Raw genomic sequence first — 15,373 nt, forward strand, 5'->3', positions numbered from 1 at the left:
GGACTAAACCCGATCAATTTTGATCCCACGAAATTTATTTCACATAGCAACCCACCCAGTCAAGCTGAGAGGTGTGTTGGAATATTTTTCTTCGGCTTCTTTTTGCAAAGCTTCTGTTCTATGCCTCAAAAGCTAGAAGAATTAGATATGACGACATTCAGGGTATGTATAGCTCTTTTGCAAGTTTAACTGTTCACTTTTGTTCAGCAAGGGTAGTATTAGTAGAAAATCTTCAAGTTCAAGCAAAAAGTTTAAAGTAACTTGGGCCTAAATCCGTGTCGTTCAGTACTACAGTCAGTGGCACTGCTATTAAGAAAGGGCGCCCTCAAAGGCAAGGCCTGCCTTAAAATTCGTTTATTGTTACAAATTTTAAATGCTCATGGTTGCATAGGTTGTATTCAACAAACAAAGGAGCAGTTGTACGCCACATCCTTGCTCGAATTTGTTTTTTCCTGCATCTTTGCTGCCCATCCGTTTCTGGTGTTCAACGTTTTTTACAATTTGCTGCAAATATAAAGAACCTTCACTATTATTAATTCAAATATAGGCCTATCCGGTTCGTAAGTGTGACGTCACTTCAGTTTAAACCACGCCTACCGCACATGTGCACTGCACATAGGGTTACATGCATTAACCGCCGTTTACATGGAACCATGGAACCGGAAGTTAACGGGCACCATCAGCGATTGTCCAATGAGAGCTTGCAAGTCGTGACGCGTTTGCCTTTGTGACGAAGTCACTTACAAACCGGATAAACCATTCAAATCAATCTTTTAACAATGTCGTTACAATTAAAATGCATTAAAATGCTTTTATTCAAATTAATAAAAACATGAAATCCTTTAAATGATGCACTCTTACTTGCTTACATTATTCATTGCTATCATGTCTCTTTTTAACACGGCAGCCTGCAGACTCAAAGCGTGAGGAGTTCCGGAAGTACCTGGAGAAAGCTGGGGTGTTGGACACCCTCACCAAGATCCTGGTGTCACTATATGAAGAGCCAGAGAAGCCTAACAATGCCCTGGAGTATCCTTTCTTGAATTTCTCCCTCTTGCAGTTGCAGGAACTTACACAAATGAAGTGTTGATAGTGAAAGGCCATATTGCTTTCAAGGAATTTGCGACACTCTTCTGTATTTTTCTTTACTTTGAGTCATCCCTTGCCATCCTGGTCAGTACCAGATGTGACGAAGTGATTGTCTTTTAATTCATAACTCATCAAAAATTTCCCGTCCTATGGGAACACTGAGATAAAATTCTCTTTGAGAAAGCCATTTGCTGCCAAAAACAGATCCAAGGAAAATGCTATCATTTGGCTCCCAAAAGAAATTGAAATCTCTGCTCTTGAGTAGTTCAGGAGAGGTCATGGACGCAGCAAATTTCCACTGGTGTTTTCATCAGGACTTGGGGGCTATTTTCATATCACCAGATATGCAGTTTTCCCCTTAACTGATGTGATCGCTAGTTTCCTGAAGCAGCACCTGAACGTTGCCGGTCCAGAGACAGCCGACGTGGAGGCGTTGAGACTACAAGTCAGCGAGCTACAACAGAAGGTTGAGCAACTACAGGACGAAAATAAGGAGCTGAGAGCTAAGGTGAGATGCAAGTTGGTGCTCTCCAAAACTGATGCAAAGGAGATTACATACATGGATTAGAGAAGCGTCAAGATGCAGATAGGCCTTTCGTCTACTTTAAAGGATCTGAAAATTAAGTAACTCTGATAGCTAAGAGTCGCCTATAATTTTTTTTTCATCTTACTATCCAGAGTTTCTTGTTTTTGTAAATTAACTATTGCAGTGGAAGCTGATTATTTCAGTTGATTTCACATTCTTGCTGATGGGAAGTCAATGTTCTACCAAATGAACATTGTTTATCTCAAAGATTCCATATGAAAACAAAAGGCTAGGAAGCTGGAAGTCATGGGTTCGACTTCCACCCAAGCATCTTGAAGCTCGTCATATCCGGAAGTGAAACTCGTAACCTTTTCGGCTTTTTTCTCTTCCTCAGCTGCAGCAAGAGAACCCAGATGAGGGGCAGGGTTCAGAGAGCTAGATCCCACATCCCCGAGGCCCCGCTATGTACCCTGACACCATCCACAGCCAGATTCCGCCAATATGCTCACCAGGGCACCGAGTGACTTACACACGCTGTCGTTTGGAGGGCAGCTTACCTTTCACATGTTTACTGCTGAGCATCTTAAGTGATCTGAGACACTAAGTGACTTAAGACTGGAGCCTTTTTCCTATTTAATATCCTGAACAGAATCAGAATCAACAACAAATTGTCCGGGAGCACCCTCGTCCGCCCATGAATGAAGACCCTTTGATTCTCACATGGATTGCCACTTCACTTGAGTCTGCCAATACAGTACCTTTACATTCAAATAAGAGTTGCCACCACTTCATTTTATCAGATATCGCAGGCACCCATGAACTCTGAGAAGCTGTCTGTACAGCTGTATTCATACATCTATGTTAATCTTTAAGATCCCTTGGTAACTCCTGGTGAACAGTGTAAGCTAGTAGTCTTCTGCTTGTAAGGGATCTAGATTTGTTTGCCGTTTTAGTATGAAACCCATCTTCTTCATCTCATTACACTCGTAGGGTTAAATATCTACATGTATAAAAGCTCGATGTTTTCGCCACAAGGTGATAGTTGCTTGTTGAATTTCCAAAGTTCTTAACCATCGTTTTGATACGTGTATGCTGTCTGGTCACAGTTCATAATGTTGTGTATATAATTTTGTGCGACTTCTTGGTTTTTTCCTTTTGAGTAATAAATATATTTGTGTCGTGTTGGTAGGTGTCAAACTTGTGTGACATTAGAAACAATGCATCCCATGCTTACATTGAGAAAATTGAACTATACAAAATTCAAAACAGGTTTTGTTCGTTACGTAGGAGATTTTTCACATTATTCTTTGTGTTTAAAACCTGCACCTCTTCTCCGTTTGTATTAAAAGTGGAAATTGAATAGTTCTCAATTTTGTCTGATTTTATACACTCTCACAATTTCTGACATTTTGGTGGATGGTTGTACTTCATTTACGTAAACAGCTGATGAGACATTCAAAGTTACTATAAAAGCTACAACAGTGCTGGATTTCAGAGTCATTCGGATGGGTAGTATTTTGAAAAGGTGGAGAGAAAAGCTTGTGATGAGCATTTCATGGGGGAGCATTTGAAGTGGGATAGGTGACTTCCTTTTCAGTTCCTGCCAGCAGCAATAATGTGCTCTTGTCAACACTATTCCATGTTCTGAACCAGAGCAGCCATTACAAAGTAGAACGAACCCCTCCAAAATCAACTTTCCGGTTTAGATATACCAAGCAACAGCAGGCTCTTTCTAATGTGTACAACCTGCCTTCCAGACGCGTCATTTGAGGACTGGTACAAGAACAGATTACAACTCCATGTGTCCTTCAACCAAGAACGTGACTGTCTTATTAAAAAATAAAACTGAAAATACGAGCAGGTACGCTATGTCCAAATCCCACCTTAAATGATAAAAGTACTTAATGGAAATATAGCCAGAATGAGCCAAGTACGGACTCCAAAAATGGGATACTTGATTCATTTATGATATTTACAGCAAGTGATTTGAAGAACTTACTTTACGTTTCAAGCCATGATTGAAAGCAAAATGGCAAACAGTTCAGTAGCAGCCAAAGGCCTAAAAATGTCAGTAAATTCTGGGGTATGGTTGGGTCAGTTGGTAGTCCTTCATTTCGATGACCAGTTAAGACTTAAAAAGGCAACTTTTGCAACTTGATGGGGAAACGATACCATCACAGTCCAGAACTTTGCCAAGAGCCTACAAACCAAACCCTGAGACCATCAGTTTTGCTCACTGGGGTATTGGGGGAAAATTTGGAAAGTGGCAGTGACCCTCGTTATTAGCACAAGCATTCATGGGGAGCCAATCACGTTGCAGTTGTTCACTGTAACACTAGTCTTCTGAATGGAATTACAGATCTTGCCTTGTCCAGCCCCACCAGTCTTGTATCTTTTCACTTAAAAACGGTAACAGAATTCAAGGAATTGGTGCTACTGGTCAATGATGAGTTCGTCAATCCCCCAATCCTCATAGCTCCCGTCCGGCAGATACCGTCGGATGATGATGGGGATTTTCCTGGCCTTGAGCTCCTTCATGGCTATCTGCAAGGGGTCTGTTTCTCCTTCCAGCTCCACCATGACTGGCGCATTCATCCTTGAAAGGGTAAAAAAAAAAATGACACATGACACGACCTGAAAAAGATGCATTCAGCCTAGGAAGTCTTGCACGCAGTGGGCTTGTTACAATACGCTCAGTCTTCAAAGAACTTTCTGTTTCTGTCCACTGTCCATCAGCTCTGAAACTTAACCTTGTCCAAATTGGCAGGGGCTTTGGGAATTGGGGGAAGCCCTTCATCTGAAGGGGGCAAGGGGGTTACAAATGAGTTTGGTAACAATGTTCAACGATACAAAGCTCTGTTCTCTCATCTGACTGTAGATCAAAAGTATAGATGTCAAACAGCAGTGTGTAATGCTGCTGTTTCTATGTCCTGCATAAACACATTAAATTCAAGTGAGTTTCTGCTGGATGTCATGCACGCTCAAGCTCTACAACTGGGACAGACAGCATGTCCACGCTTGCGTAAATTTATCTGGAAGCTGGGCTGAAGGAATGTTGAGGTACTGTACATACGCTATTTGCAGCGCCCGTGTGCCAAGCACCCTAGCCCGCTCATATTTGGTCATATAGGGGGTTGTAATCCTCTCAGTCTGTTGCTGTCCCTCCCCGGCTGGTAGAACGTCAATGTTCTCTCCTCCTTCCTCCTGCAGCGCAGGTTGACACAAAGAACACGGCCAATTAGACTCAAGTCGGAACATTTTGTCACCCAACACTCAGAAATACACAATTCTTGCTAAGCACAATTAGCCTCCCTACAATACAATGAACGTGGAATAGTTTTACAAAGTACGTCAAATTGATCAAATTGCAACAGTCACAGAAATTGAACAGAATATTTTATGACTTGGGGGTCCATTTGTAAAAAGAAATTGGTAATAAAACCAAAAACAGGTGCAGAATTTGCAAACTTAAACTTCAATAATTTTCTTTCTCCAAATGAAAAACAATTTTGAAGATGCACTTTCACCTGCATTTCTGCACAATTTTATCCAAATACTACGTTCTACTCTCTCACCTCAACATCTTGCATGTCCTCCAATGGTTCATCATCCACATCGTCCTCGAAGCCATCCTCAAAACTGTAAATATCAAAGTGGTCCGTAGTTAAACAGTAGTCAACCTCCATGTTCAAACACAAACCGTCACAGGCTGGCGGATACTAACGTTGGACCTACTTGGGCATGCCCAGGCCTTACATACGTGTACGTAAGCTAGGTCCCGTCAGTTTTGTGCGAACTTGTCATGCACGCAAAACTGTTTTTACCGCAACCCTATCGCTATCGAATGATTTCCAGCGGAACACGACACTTCGGAAGTGAAAATCCGTACTCAAAAACACACTAACCATTAACCAAATAAAGGAACAAAAGCCTTTTTAGAGAACTTACTTGTCCACATCTCCTTCTTCGTCTGCCATGCTGGTTTTTCTGAGACTATAAAATGGCGCCACCAAGTGATCAAAAATCCACCATAGTAAAACGCAAAAGCTTTGCTGTCGCTCCGAACAGGTTTGCTACCCATCATTGAAAACCCAAAGGTCTGATTTTTTGACAGTATCTCTGACCTGGTAAATTGAGGTATGTCACTGACTCAAGTTCAAGAGCTTTCCTTGGAAAAAAATCCACTGAAACAAGGAAAGTCCTTTGGAGCACGAGGTTTATTATTTTTCTGCAAGAGAGGTTTTTCCTTCCACTCGCTCCCTTTTATTTTTTTTTCTTCATTTTGACATAAAGCCAGAAGCAGTATTGTGTAGGAAGTTTCTGCTGCTTCCCCTATACATTTCCCAATTACTTTTCACCTGGAAAGTGCACAATGACACCCACTTTTGAATTTCCCCGTTTTTACCAGTTTTGGAGGGGGTATACGAAGCCTATTATGTGAGCGTGTATAAAGCATGGGCGAAGATTTCTTGTCACATGTGTGGGGGGGGGGCGATTTCTGGAAGCTCAGCACGGCCTCCATGCATCCCAGGTGAAATCGTGGCGCCAACAAGTGCAGAGTCGGTGGTTCAGGCTACGGGTGTGCACTGCATAAATCAGTCACTTGAAAATATGTGTATGTGTGTGGGTGAGTGGGGGGGTGATTCTTCACGTCAAAGGGGGGGGGGTTCGACCCCTCCCCCATCTCCGCCCATGCGTGAAAGGTTAACCGTCAGAGAAACCTGTTTAAAGAGGACGTGAAGTTAAAACTAGGAAGCAAAGTTCCTCAGTAAAAAACATATCCATCGAAAGCCCTGAAAGGTATCCTTTTCAAAGAACTTATAGAGCAAGCTCTAACAATAGGCTCATTCCATAAAAAAGGACTTAGTAGGCCTACAATCTAATATCGATGACACATTTTCGCCGCCATCCGTTTCTCATCAACCTTAAGGACTACGTGTTGGTTTCATCGATCGCTAAATATTACGAGGTGATGAAAAATTAATAACGAATTACAGATGCGTTTGACCTTGCTTCGACGAGTAATCTTTTTATTAACAATAGGGACGCACATATGTACCGGGAGGGAGTATTGTTTTCCCTCAATGTGCACGAATTGGCGCTTTGTCGGATGACGGACATTTAAAAATAGGACATTTCTGCAGTGGGTGTGTGCTGCATCGTTATCATTTAATCCTTTGCATCTGACAGAAAAGTCCACTAGACCACGTTTGGTCTTCGATGATCAAGCTTCGACACCGGTAGTTTTTGAGTTACATTTGGCGAGGAGTGCACGCGGATGCCTTCATCTTTTTTTCTTCCATACCGAGGTGTTAACGCACATTCGAATTTTTAGTCTGAACGACGCTGTTGGCACATCCACCCGGTAACGTATAATTATAAATCCAAGTCTTAACGTCAGAATTTATTACGAGGATTTCTGTATAACTCATTAAATGCGAGATGCCAAAGTGACATTCGAACACAGATTTTGTTCCTTTGCGTTTATCCTTCACCATTTCCCGTATCTACAAACTTAAGACCAAGAACTGGCATTTTTCTGCATAGGTTTCCTCACTGATATAAGCAGTAATGAATATGGGCGTCCTTTCTGTATCTCTCAGTCGATACCTATCATGCAGTCAACGTGTGCGTTCATCCAGTTCATTTACAGTACATCGTGGCGAATTTCGTGGCGAAAATAAATTAAGCGCACCTGCCTTTAAATGACTATATAGGCTACCTAAACGTTTATATGAACAAAAAACGCCAACTCGTTGGCAATATTTATAAAAAATTATTCCGCAACCATCAGTGTGCCGCAGTAAAATCGATGTTTTTGACGACGCCAGAACATGCTTTCAATCCAGACATATTATGCACGTAATTTGCAAGCTGTGACTCGTTTTATAAAAAAAAATTGAAGCTGAACGCTACGATATTTTTGTCATTGTGATAAATGCTATTAAAGTGACACACATGCTACATTTTGCGAAGTATTTATTTCAGCGCAGCAAGGCACACTAGGCCTACAGCACAGGATAGCAGTGTGCATGATTGACGGTGAGTTGACGGTGAAATGCAACATCCAGATTATGGCGTAGAGAATCCGAATTTCAAGAATCCAAGAGTTTTGAATTAGAAAACTATTATTACGTAATTCTTTTAAATTTTGTTTTCTCGACAGATCACTCGGAAAGTTAAGATGAGTGCGCCCGATTTCATCCATGTCATGCAAGAAGGTCTTGCTCGGATTCTTCGCTGTGGCATATGCCAGGAGAGATTTAACGCGCCCAAGATCCTTCCATGCCACCACACCTTTTGCTCCGAGTGCACGGTCAGGCAGGCCAGCGCTGGCGAGGTCGTCTGCCCCGAATGCATCAGTAGCCATCGGCTCCCGGACGGCGGTGTCGACGGCTTCGGCGACGACACCAAGATCGCTGCCCTGCTGGAGCTGCAGGAGCGCTGGCTGCTCGGCTTCCGGGACAGTCGGCCCGGAGCCGGTACGGACGAGATGAACTCCCTGAAGGCGGAGTTCCACCGGCTCCGGGCCACTGTGGAGGACTTCAACAGGTGCGCGGACCTGTGGGAGCGGGTCCAGCAGTCGACCGACGAGGACATGGCGGGGGTAAACAACGGGAGGCATATCGATGGAGCGGTGGGGCTCCTGCGTAAACGGAGGCGACTCTTACATCAGAAGCTGGACGAGTTCTTGAGGGAGGAGACCTCGTCGATCCAGTCGCGGGTCAAGTGCGACTTCAATCGGGCCAACGAGTACTGCTCGTTCGTGGAGGGCCGGCTGAAGGATTTTGACAAGCAGCCGGCTAGCACGGAGCTAAACCATATGAGAGGACAGTGCGCCGCTATCTCACAGCAGACGAGCCAGTTGCTGAATAACATCTGCGAACAGACTGCCAAGATGCCCTTGAAAATCGTCAAGGCGAGTGACGACATCAGAAGCCCCCAGCCAAGGGCTTTTTATGGTGTCGATGTTGCTGTGCAGGTGTCTACTGATGATGATTTGATGCACAAGTTGGAGCGAGGGCAGAGCCTTCCCCCGATCGGCTACGTGCCACCCCTCAGATCTCGGAGAAACTCTGACGACAGTGACTCGACCATTTGCAGCCGGAAAAGTCTCTTTTCGATTTACGGGGGGAGATTCATCCTGAACCGCAGTAACTGCGACGGCTTCACGTTGAATAAGATACGAGAGTATGGAGACATACACAAGGTGAAAGTGTTCGGAAGGAGTTGGTTTCAGAGCGGGAAGAAGCGGTCAATTTCAGGTCCGGCCGGTTTGGTTGTGGTTCGAGACAGTCTGCTGGCCGTCGCGGACGTAGCCAATGGTTGCGTTCGATTGTGCACCTCGTCAGGTCTGTCACCAAGACGGCTGCTGACGCATGACGGTATGTTTTCCAACTTTGGCAACCCGCAGGCGGTGTGCGTGGATCTGCCGCAACGTCATCTTTACGTCACCGACAAGGACAACGCATGCGTGGTAATCCTCGACATTGACACCGGCGAGGATGTCAACACCATCACGTGCGCGGGGCACAGACCAATCGGCGTCGCCCTTGACTCTGACTCGGCCACCTTGTACATCTGCTGCGAGGACAAGCACGCAGTGGTCATGTTCCGAACTGACGGTACCCTGGTGGGGCAGATCGGGGAGAGGGGACGGGAACCTGGCCAGTTCCTGTATCCGCATTCCCTGGCCATCAGCCCTGATAACCGTCTCTGGGTGACCGATACCAATAACAACCGTATTCAGGTAAATGAAACAAGTGAACAAACATGGAAAACTGGTCAGTCTTGACAAAGTCAAACAGTGTGGCATTTGAAGAGGCAAATGCGGTGGGTATGTTTAAAGAGTTTGATTTCCCTGCAGAATTAACTTTTCTGAGCTTCGGTAAAATGTTCCAGAAATTTACAAGCTTACTGACTCACTGTGCAGGGTTAGTGGTGAGTTAAGCCTATGTTATTAGTAAGAAAATTATGTCAATAATTATTCGCCTTTTCATCGATGCAGGTTTTCACCCTTGCGGGCAAGTTTGTCAAGACCGTCGGCTCGCGTGGCAGCGGGCTGGGACAGCTCAACCATCCAAAGGGCATCACGATCGACGACCGCGGCTTTGTCCTGGTGGCTGACACGGGCAACCAGCGCGTCCAGATCTTCGACTCCGCGGGGAAGTCGCTGCTTGTCTTCGGCAGGGAGGACGGCCCGTCGGCCGGCCCCAGCGTGCAGCAGAGGCCAAGCGCCGGCGGCTCCAAGGTGTCTAGACATCAGGGCGTGGCGGGGCCCGTTGGGGTTGCCTCCTCGAGCTCCAGTGGGGTGAGGGGTAAGGTGTTCGTGAGTTTCCAGGGAGATCCAAGGATCGTTGCGTACTTGGTACAGTATCAAAAATAAACGGGAGTCTTCCTTCACCAATACTTCGGATTTTCAGCAAAGCAATGGCGAACTAACGACAGGCTCCCCTCTACATGTCTCGGACACAAAAGCTGCCTTTCAATAAAACCGACTGAAATCAAGTCTATGGAAAGGCGACGTGACAGCTCTACAAAGTTGGAGTGAAAATTTGAATGATTAATTCTATCCCCATCAAGTGGCGAGTGAATTTTGTCAAATCGTGAAGTTTAAAGATTTAATGTCATCTCTTCCATACAAAAGTAACGTTATGGTGATGGATGGTGCTGATTAGATCTATAGTTTCACATCAAACATCTGATAATTTCGGATGATCTATATTCACCTTAAAGACCCTGCTTTCTTTATATGCGTGTTATTCTTGGTTGCATTTATTGCTACTTAATGTTGTTCGCTTTTGGCAAATAATTATAATCAAATTCCAGTAACACGTTATGAGTTCTAAATACCCAATCTTTCAAAATCCCTTGATTTCAATTAATGTATCAGGTACCGCGCATTGGAAATTGCTTATCAAATTTAAATTAATTTCAGCGTTTCATTAATAAGTTATTGTTTACTTTTAAATAAAAAAAACGCGAAACCTACACTTACGGGAAACCAATCTTTCACGTGACTACAGCTCAGGTTGTTACAGAGACGCATGGAAGGCTGATTTTCGCACAATCTGCGTTTGAAAATGTCCTCATAATTAACACAATCATTATTATTATTACCCTTTTGGCCTCTCGTCACGTGAAATTCGCAAGATGTACAAGACCCGATCACAGGTGAAGAGTATAATGAAATAAAGGCTAGTTTTTCCTTCAAATTTGGACCCTCGTTTGTGATGTTTTATAGAATCATGGTAAGAGCATACTGTTAACGTCTTTAGCACATTTTTATCAGCATATCTGGACATCCTTCATTAACCCTAACAGTCCACAATCCTTCACCTGTTGGAGGATTGAGGACTGTTAGGGTTAATTAATTCGCTTTATAATGGATTTATGCTCAAGATTAATCGAACAATTTGGCTGTGCTGGTTCCCACGGCAAGGCATGCACTACGTCCGTCAGGATGACGTCATCTCACCCACCGAGACTTCAATCCAGTCTGCTGACTTTCACCTCATCTGCCTGAAAAAATAACACAGACATGTCATTGTGGGGCATTCGCGACTGGATTTCATCCCGACACGATCGTCTTGAATTCAAATGATATTTGCCGCGGTGTAAAGTGCTACCCGCGTGAATGGAACCGATACGCACTGGTTGCACTGGGGTGGTGTTCCATTACTTATGGTTGGGGTGCCGTTGTGCAGAGGTTGCTGGGGGCTCGCGGATGTCGGCATGGTGATGGTGCTATGAGCCATGGGTTTCAGCCGCAGCGTGTACATCTTCTCGTAGTAGCCGATGCTGGCCTTGGTGGCCTCCAGAACTTCGGGGGTGACTCGCCTCAAGTCGATCGGCTTCTCCACGTGCTGTTCCAGCCCGGCCGTCCGGAAGGCTCGGTCGTACTGACCAATGATCTTGTTGATGATCATGAGCCGGGTGGAGTAGATCCAGGTCCGCTTCTCCTCCTTGATGGGCCGCCACTTGTCCATGGACGGCGAGAAGGGGATGCCAACGGCATCGCAGTAGGCGTACAGCACCCCTAGCGGGTTGTGCATCAAGTCGTCGGCGTCGATGATGATTGGCTCCTGGCCCAGCTCGTTGGTCACGTGCTGGAACAGGTTGTACATCTCCTCGTAGACCAGCCCCTTCGGGAGGACCTGGCTCAGTTTGAGGTTGAGGAAAGTCCGGGCGAAATACCTCTTCACCAAGGTGTTCATAGACAGGAACACCCGAGCCGGGTGCCTGATGAGGAAAGTGTGACGGTAACCCGCCGGTAACTTGTCAAACTTGCCCTCCACCGAGTAGGCCAGCTCCTTACAGAAGAAGATCTCCTTCTTGGGCTTAGCGCGGGCCTCCATGATCTTCTGTACCCAGGCGTAGGTGTAGTGCGGGTCGCGCACCACGGACTCCAGCACGGGGATCTTGATCTGGTTCTCGGGCCCCAGGTGGCAGGCCGCGGTGTACAGCTCGTGGCAGACCTGCACGCGGTCGCCCAGGGAACTGATGCAGCGCTCGAAGGCCGTGGAGAGGGAACGGGGTGGTGCCCACAGCAGGACCCGCGTAGTCTTGGGCTGGGACTGCTGCCCACCGGCCATGTTGCTCTGGGATGGCGTATCCATCATTGGATGAGGCACATGGCTCCGTTGATTATTCTGAAAGAGGGCAGAAATAATGGTCACAATTGGGAAGCAAAGAGCCGATAATGCCACTTCTCAAGCGGCACCATGGCCAACTTCAGGGCTATACATTTATAACTGACTTTAACGAACTCCCAAAAGCAAGCGCTTCCTTTAGCAATGTGGCATCTACAACAATATTGTCACTGCATACGTCAATCCAATTAACCCCTCAAACTAACCACCAGACCTACATTCGTAAACTCACCCAACGCCACTTACAACCGTACACTCGTAGACGAACCGTCATCCATCTCTGGTGGGCTCAAATATCTCAGAAAAAGATCACAATTTCCCCGATCTACTGCAAAAGCCTGCCATGGATATGTAACCCCCCACGAGATAACTACCGGTAAGGAGATTTATTCCTTCGCTAGTCCAGAAGAGAACGGCATTGTCGTGGTCCTGCTATTTCCAGCTAATACACCGGGGTCAACAAACTTCCAGCCCGTTATTTGTCATGGTAATGTGCGGCTCGCATTTTTTGGCTCACATTTTTTGCTAAAACAGCTGTCCGGGTAGGGTCTCCTTTGCGATGCTTATGCGAAGGCAGAGACAACAGCTCCATGAATTCTGGCTATCTGTCGTCAGATCACACCCAGAGGTTTAACTTACTTTCTCCAAGCCCTCAACCGCAACGCACAGGTGGAACAAAGGGGTGATAACCAGCAATTTCAGAAGTTCTATCACCACCTTGACCAGCCAGTCCCACGCACTCTGGACAATGTCATGACAGCTCGCCAGCATCACTCCGTTTGTCTCGGGAATGTTATGGCGTTTCTATCGCACACGAACATATTTTGACTGCACAGAATTTGCGTAAATACCACAAGACATCCCCTTTTCCGCTCTTGATTACAAGCATTCCAGCAACCAGTCATACCCAATCTCATGGCTGCATCAAACAAAGCGCGAAAATACGTAGCAACAGAAACGGCAGTGTTCTGTATCTAAGCAATGCGCGCGGACAAAACCGCGTCATCACGATGAGAACGTGCATGTTCATAACAGCATCCACTATTTACTGTGCGCCTTTTACGTCACGAGAGAAAAAAATCGAGAAAATCCATCAGTTAAATTCCCCGCGGTGACTTGCTTATTGCTCAATAGTCAATCAAAGAATTCCACATAACGCTGTCTTCGACTTTTATTTCTGTAAGGTTAAACTCGGAGGTAGATTAACCAGCTCAACAGAAGACCAATGGGTCATTAAACCCAGTACAATACTTTAGATTATTCTGTATTCCGATGGGAACACAGCCAATCCCTCTTTTCTTTGTTTAGTTTTCCCACTTTAACTACAAAAAGTGGAGCAAAATTTTGAAACCCACCGATACCAGCTCTTTATAATCTGGATACCGGCCTTATATACCAGTACATCGACAGGATCGATGCTCGGCGCGGTCGTATGTATACTAGGCAAGATATGGGACGGAGGGGTACCCCCCTTACCGGTCCAATCCCTATACACACTCTAGACTATTGTTACCCAACACATCCCCCTTAGAAGTCAGCAAAGAGTTCCTGAGATTCCGATCAAACAATGACCAACACAAAGGCAGGGGGGTTCTCTCCGTCCCATATCTTGCTTCAAATGGTCGTATTCGGCCGTCACGTAGCCCGTACAAGAATATCCTTCATCGGTTTTCAGTGTGTGATACTAAAATTGATTCTAACCCAGACAATATCCGTTCGCCATAGAAATGCACTGTAGCGCAAGCAATCCATCATAATCCAATTAAACTTACCTCGCGTATGAAAAAAAAGTACTGCAAGAAGAGTAAAGTCTACTTGGGTTGGCCAAAATCCCCCCGAAGTTGTAAAGGTATAGCATGCTACTATCTCGCATTCCTCAGTATGATTCTGAACTGAAACAAACCAAACAAAACATGGAGTAGACGTACATGTACATACCTACAACAAGCGAACCATGGCATGTCACTGTCGTGCTCTGCCAAGCCGCTTAAAACACTGCGATGGATTTGGTGGACTTTCTTGAGGGTACCAGGAGATTTTGTCTGAAGATTCACTTGCACGTCGAACAGCACGAGAAAACACAGACACACATCGCAAAAATTAACAGGCTGGAACGACTGACGCGTGAAAAAAAGTAATACATACTGGTGAAAAGGAATCTGTTTCAGATGGGTAAAACAATCTGACGTCACCTCCTGCCACGAATTTTTATTATTTTTTTTCTCATATTCTTTGAAAAACGTCCGCTGGTGGTGAACGGTGAAGGATTGCCGGGCACAACGAGGCAGCTCGCCAATGTAAAAAAATACCAGTAACACCTATTGAAATGAGAAAAAGTTTGGCAGAATAATGTTGCGCAAGAGAAAGGGTTTAAAGATTTTGTTCTGTTAAATCTGTTTTAACGCGCACAGAGCCTTCCAACAGGTGAACCGACTAAAGGCATTTTGCAAACTAGGACGCCCAAATGGACGATTCCTTCATTGCGAAAGCATAATTTTGGAAAATAAAATTTGTAAAAAAAATAAAAACTATTCCAATAAATCTATAAACTTACCTACAATAATTAGATAACACATTACTCGGAAACGCCACGAGAAGGGCCAATAACCGACTAATGTCGATGTAATTTAAAGAAAATGACATTCTCGAGTAGGCCTAACTGTATACAAGTACCACGATGCACGAACAAGCGGTTGTCTATAGTGGAAAATATGGAAAACACGAGGAATGCATTACTTTCAGTTAAATAACATATGCCACGAATTCGCGAAGGTTCAGTAAACCTGACCGACACAACAGTCAGGGCAGCGCGAACTAAAAATATGTACATGTAGAATTCACGGTCCAGTCAAGGTCAGTTATTGAGCTCTTGATGGCGGCGGCCGAAGCCGAGGTAAAGGCTGAATTTTATAGACACAAAGAGCCGAAGGGAGCAATATTCTCGAGGCTATATCAGAATCAAACCCGATTATTATACAGAATAATCAAATGAGATGAGCACGCTGAAGAGACAAAACGTTCGATCGCTGCTCCTTACTGGAACGCATCCCCCACGCGCATGATGATTTCTTCATATCTTTACTTCTTTCTCCGTTTTCAAAATTTT

General features: G+C 45.0%; 4 protein-coding genes across 10 annotated transcripts; 2 read left to right on the plus strand and 2 right to left on the minus strand.

The window, feature by feature from the left end:
- The first annotated feature begins 7 nt into the window (after positions 1–7).
- On the plus strand, positions 8–2,975 carry LOC110974502 (c-Myc-binding protein-like). Its single transcript, XM_022226191.2, has 4 exons — positions 8–162; positions 908–1,029; positions 1,468–1,597; positions 2,010–2,975. The coding sequence occupies exons 1-4, from the start codon at positions 121–123 to the stop codon at positions 2,052–2,054; spliced, it is 339 nt and encodes a 112-aa protein (XP_022081883.1). The 5' UTR covers positions 8–120; the 3' UTR covers positions 2,055–2,975.
- Positions 2,976–3,419: 444 nt separating this feature from the next.
- On the minus strand, positions 3,420–5,882 carry polr2f (RNA polymerase II subunit F). 2 transcript variants are annotated; one of them, XM_022226190.2, is made up of 4 exons: positions 5,564–5,882; positions 5,191–5,254; positions 4,689–4,819; positions 3,420–4,211 (listed from the first exon to the last, which is right to left on the minus strand). In XM_022226190.2, the coding sequence occupies exons 1-4, from the start codon at positions 5,590–5,592 to the stop codon at positions 4,049–4,051; spliced, it is 387 nt and encodes a 128-aa protein (XP_022081882.1). In that variant the 5' UTR covers positions 5,593–5,882; the 3' UTR covers positions 3,420–4,048. The 2 variants fall into 2 exon arrangements, with proteins under 2 accessions (XP_022081882.1, XP_087002793.1); XM_087146667.1 differs by lacking the exon at positions 5,564–5,882 and having other exon boundaries at positions 4,689–4,927.
- A 923-nt stretch (positions 5,883–6,805) lies between these two features.
- On the plus strand, positions 6,806–10,830 carry LOC110974499 (uncharacterized). The gene is made up of 3 exons (XM_022226184.2): positions 6,806–6,980; positions 7,782–9,365; positions 9,624–10,830. The coding sequence occupies exons 2-3, from the start codon at positions 7,800–7,802 to the stop codon at positions 9,999–10,001; spliced, it is 1,944 nt and encodes a 647-aa protein (XP_022081876.1). The 5' UTR covers positions 6,806–6,980; positions 7,782–7,799; the 3' UTR covers positions 10,002–10,830.
- On the minus strand, positions 10,223–14,336 carry LOC110974500 (uncharacterized). 6 transcript variants are annotated; one of them, XM_022226186.2, is made up of 3 exons: positions 12,907–13,214; positions 11,270–12,267; positions 10,223–11,137 (listed from the first exon to the last, which is right to left on the minus strand). In XM_022226186.2, the coding sequence occupies exons 1-3, from the start codon at positions 13,036–13,038 to the stop codon at positions 11,125–11,127; spliced, it is 1,143 nt and encodes a 380-aa protein (XP_022081878.1). In that variant the 5' UTR covers positions 13,039–13,214; the 3' UTR covers positions 10,223–11,124. The 6 variants fall into 6 exon arrangements, with proteins under 6 accessions (XP_022081878.1, XP_022081881.1, XP_022081880.1 ...); XM_022226189.2 differs by lacking the exons at positions 10,223–11,137; positions 12,907–13,214 and adding an exon at positions 14,206–14,336 and having other exon boundaries at positions 11,144–12,267; XM_022226188.2 differs by lacking the exons at positions 10,223–11,137; positions 12,907–13,214 and adding an exon at positions 14,040–14,199 and having other exon boundaries at positions 11,144–12,267.
- Between the last annotated feature and the right edge of the window lie 1,037 nt (positions 14,337–15,373).

The sequence above is a fragment of the Acanthaster planci genome, linkage group LG15, assembly GCF_054643075.1.
Source record: "Acanthaster planci isolate LZ-2023a linkage group LG15, COTS_SCS, whole genome shotgun sequence".
In the NCBI taxonomy this organism is placed as follows: Eukaryota; Metazoa; Echinodermata; class Asteroidea; order Valvatida; family Acanthasteridae; genus Acanthaster; species Acanthaster planci.

Excerpts from the sequence above, each read along its gene's own strand:
- LOC110974499 (XM_022226184.2), top strand. The coding sequence starts at position 7,800 with ATGAGTGCGCCCGATTTCATCCATGTCATGCAAGAAGGTCTTGCTCGG. Across the intron at positions 9,366-9,623 it reads CCAATAACAACCGTATTCAG|GTTTTCACCCTTGCGGGCAA; the intron begins GTAAATGAAACA and ends TCATCGATGCAG.
- polr2f (XM_022226190.2), bottom strand. The coding sequence starts at position 5,592 with ATGGCAGACGAAGAAGGAGATGTGGACAA. Across the intron at positions 5,255-5,563 it reads GAAGAAGGAGATGTGGACAA|TTTTGAGGATGGCTTCGAGG; the intron begins GTAAGTTCTCTA and ends TGATATTTACAG. Across the intron at positions 4,820-5,190 it reads AGGACATGCAAGATGTTGAG|GAGGAAGGAGGAGAGAACAT; the intron begins GTGAGAGAGTAG and ends CCTGCGCTGCAG.
- LOC110974502 (XM_022226191.2), top strand. The coding sequence starts at position 121 with ATGCCTCAAAAGCTAGAAGAATTAGATATGACGACATTCAGG. Across the intron at positions 1,030-1,467 it reads AAGCCTAACAATGCCCTGGA|TTTCCTGAAGCAGCACCTGA; the intron begins GTATCCTTTCTT and ends TGTGATCGCTAG. Across the intron at positions 1,598-2,009 it reads ATAAGGAGCTGAGAGCTAAG|CTGCAGCAAGAGAACCCAGA; the intron begins GTGAGATGCAAG and ends TCTCTTCCTCAG.
- LOC110974500 (XM_022226185.2), bottom strand. The coding sequence starts at position 13,038 with ATGCTGGCGAGCTGTCATGACATTGTCCAGAGTGCGTGGGACTGGCTG. Across the intron at positions 12,268-12,906 it reads CGGTTGAGGGCTTGGAGAAA|AATAATCAACGGAGCCATGT; the intron begins GTAAGTTAAACC and ends GCCCTCTTTCAG.